The 3,587-nt window shown below is 43.3% G+C and overlaps 1 protein-coding gene across 1 annotated transcript in view; it reads right to left on the reverse strand.

Moving 5' to 3' along the window:
• Positions 1-430: 430 nt before the first annotated feature.
• Positions 431-3,587, reverse strand: part of LOC125044077 (calcitonin gene-related peptide type 1 receptor-like) — a 14,045-nt gene continuing 10,888 nt past the window's right edge. Inside the window, exons 8-10 of the mRNA XM_047640523.1 lie at positions 2,862-3,042; positions 770-860; positions 431-465 (exon numbers count right to left, since the gene is read on the reverse strand). Coding sequence (XP_047496479.1) covers positions 431-465; positions 770-860; positions 2,862-3,042 — 307 coding nt within the window. The remainder of the gene's footprint in view (positions 466-769; positions 861-2,861; positions 3,043-3,587) is intronic.

A 3,587-nucleotide genomic window follows, 5' to 3' on the forward strand; every position in this document is an offset into this window, starting at 1 on the left:
ATCATAGATTAGCTGTGCCTACTGGGTCCCGTCATTCCAATGAACACCACTGGATGTTTCATGTAGACATATTGAGGGAGTGGGAGTGTGCCCTGAGGTTTGCTGAAGCTACCTCTGGTTGTTTCACAGCACTCAGGGACCTGATGGACCCTGTTCTTCTGTGGGACACCTTCAACATGAAATGCTCAATGCACTTTAAGCCACTTATGATTGTTGCATGGCTCAATTGTCAGGGGATCATGACTTGCATTGTTCCTTGGTTCACAGGACTAGGTCACTGCTGAGAATGGACAAGGAACAGTTTATCAGGAATCTTGCAGAGATCGAAAGCCATTTCCTAGTACATGACCTTCCTCCTACTTACCAATCTCTGAGATAGTTGAACTCGCATATGACTGGTCAGTAAGTGGCCAGATAATCTCAGATCCAGTTAAGGTGTGGGCTGAGGGGTGTGGTCATCCCTCTCTGGAGGGGGAAAGAGGGTCGATGGGGCTACAGCAATCACCAAGGTATTACACTGCTCAGTATACCAATTAAGATTATCTCTCCCATACTTCTTCATACTTCTGAAACGTATTAGAGACTACCTGCTAAGGCACCAGAGGCCAAAGCAATCTGAATTCCCTCCTGGTAAGTCCACAATAGACTGTATCCTTGGTGCTTTGAGTCACTGTAGAGTGCCGATGTGGGTTAGGGCGCGGACTGCTTGGGTATAGGTACTGTCCAAAGTCAATCTGGAGCAACTCTGGGCAATATCAAGATAACCGACCTTTTGCTATTCTATCTGAGTCTCCGGAAACCCTAGTTGAGGCTCTTGATGCATTCAGCATTGAAGCAAATTCCCTGGGGCTAGAGGTTTCCTGGACCAAGACCAAGATCCAACCATGGAGCCGCCATTCTACTCAGCACCACCAATACTTCCTAGCTACTATTAAAAGTAAGTGTACCCATTAGTGCCAGATTAACTACTGCCCTCCCTATACCCACGCAAACCTTACATACGAGTACACGCCACTCAATGGACACAAACTACTAACTATATACTACATAACTTCTCGCTGTCAACCATTGTTTTTTTCAGCACAGCAAACGAAGTCACATGGTATTTTTCTGCTATTAGTGTTTTATCTAAAGTTTATTATTGTTGTCCTCACATTGCAGTTCATTATATTCTCCCTGAACAAATAACTATGTATTGATATGTTCGTTTTTTCCCGTTATGTTATTTAACGGGAAAATAGTTTACTACTACAATTTTCGTTGTAATATTATTGTTTTCACCTGCATACTGTACCCTACTAGTTAGTGCTTCGTTACTACTTCCTCTATGAATGTATGTATATCGTTCTGTCTTTCACAAAACCTGTATTTTATACTTCCCACACTAATCGTTCGCTTTTTCACACATAGTTTTATGATACATGTCGATTACCTGCCTTAGGCCAAACCCACCTACCTGCCCACTCTACACAGAATTCACTCTAGGATTATGAATTTTACAAAGTGCCACCCCTAGAACTTATAACTGAACCCAAATCGCTCTCATGATGTCATCTCGAAGTTCGATATCTTATCCTCATCTAAGCTAGAATTTATGCTTCTTTAGTTTAAGGATTTGGTGAATAAGTAACCTGTATCTGACTGATGGTAGTCTCTTCTGTTGCAAATAATCATAACACTGGTAATGCACTACAGACGCCATACTTCATATAGGCTTTCATAGTTATTATCACCACAATTTAATTTTAAGCCCGGCTCATTGCCGTAAACGAATGAATCCTGCGACCGCCGCACCGAGAAGTTACTTACGCTCATACGATTGAAGCGCCCGAGACGCGCAGTTAGATTATTACCGCAAGTTGATTTTATGCCCGGCTGATGACCGTACACGATGTAATCCTGCGCCCGCCGTACACTTACGCTCATACGATTGAAGCGCCGAAAAGTGCACTGTTAGAATTAAGTTCAGGCCCAGCTGCCCATGTATTCGAAGCATAAATACTTGCGTACTAGCCCTAGATATGGAATTTTTGTCCAATTATTTTTTATCTCTTCAGTATGATGGTACTTCACTGAACTCGCTAATCCTGACAATTCGAAGTAATTCACACCCACTTGACACGTTACCATACTTGTGACAAATTGTTCTTATTATGCTCTCATTTTTCTTGCATCTTAGTAAGGTGATTAACATACGTATTATTATCCTCCTCCTTTGCCCTTTTACTGGCCTGGTACACTTATATTTCAGCCTCTTGAAAACGATTGACCCTCTTCGCTACTGAATGTTACACCTCAGTGCGAAACCTCTGCCACACCCTTTACCTTGGCATGCGACGACCCTACCGACCATCGGATCACCAGAACCTGTATCCTTATGCGCTATTGTAGTGTTTCAAACGTTGCAGACGGCTCGAGGACGAGCCTCGCGCGTGGCCGAGCGATGTCAACAATACGTAGCAAAACCGGATGGTGCACTTCACACCTCCGTCCAAGCAGCTGCCCTTCTCCTTGGGCAGGATGCATGTGCTGCCTGGCTTTCTCTTTTAGCACAGGAATAAACATCCGCCCTCGAAGGGAACCGCCGCACCAATGCAGATGATGATATGTATGTATGTATATTTATATGTATATATATATTTTTTCATATATATGTATGTTTGTATATAGTGATATGTATGTATGTACACACATACACACAGATAGAAAAGTAGAAGAGATCGACAAACAGACAAAGGTCCTGTCCTCAAATGCTGGTTCCGCTTTTGTCATAATATGGTATCTCTTTTCTGCCTCCCTGCATGCATCCATTTAACCCGTCATCCTTCGTGAGGCATCCCAGCCTCAGGCCATCTTCTTACCTCACCATTGAAATAGCAAAAGGCGAGGGACACGAAGAAACCCTGGAGTCCATCCACGCAAGAGTTAAGGTGATGATAGAGCTCGGTGGCGTGGCAGGCGACGCCGGCGGGGCGATATAGTGTGACCAAGAAGTGGAGGCCGAACAGGGGGATGAGGACGAGGGCGGCGCGCACAGACTTCCTGGAAGCATATGTGACCAGACATCGGTGAATGGGAAATTGTAGTTTTGAAGACTGGAAAACGAGGCAAAACTATTGTTGAAATGAGTGATGAGAGTAAGGTGTATGAAAAATATTGGTAAGTTGTTTGCACTGATTCGACAACCACAAACCATAGAGTATGTATATATAAAGCCTTTACGAAATCCCTAAGACTTTGATACATGTTTGTCCTTTATTAGAACCAGTTGAAACATCTTTTCGGTTTGTATCAATTTGTATGCTTCAACCTTGGTACAATTTGATACACTCCGACCAGCCAGTCAAATATATTTTCATTAATTACGAAACGCATTGTAAGTATTCTATTTCAAAAGTGCATAACATGTTTCCGTGCCTTTTCAGCAGTACATCAAATACATGGTCCCTCGACATAGGTTAATCATGACACACACACACGCACACGCACACGCACACGCACACGCACACGCACACGCACACGCACACGCACACGCACACACACACACACACACACACACACACATATATATATATATATATATAAAT

The sequence above is a fragment of the Penaeus chinensis genome, chromosome 35 (genome assembly GCF_019202785.1).
Source record: "Penaeus chinensis breed Huanghai No. 1 chromosome 35, ASM1920278v2, whole genome shotgun sequence".
NCBI classification, from domain to species: Eukaryota; Metazoa; Arthropoda; class Malacostraca; order Decapoda; family Penaeidae; genus Penaeus; species Penaeus chinensis.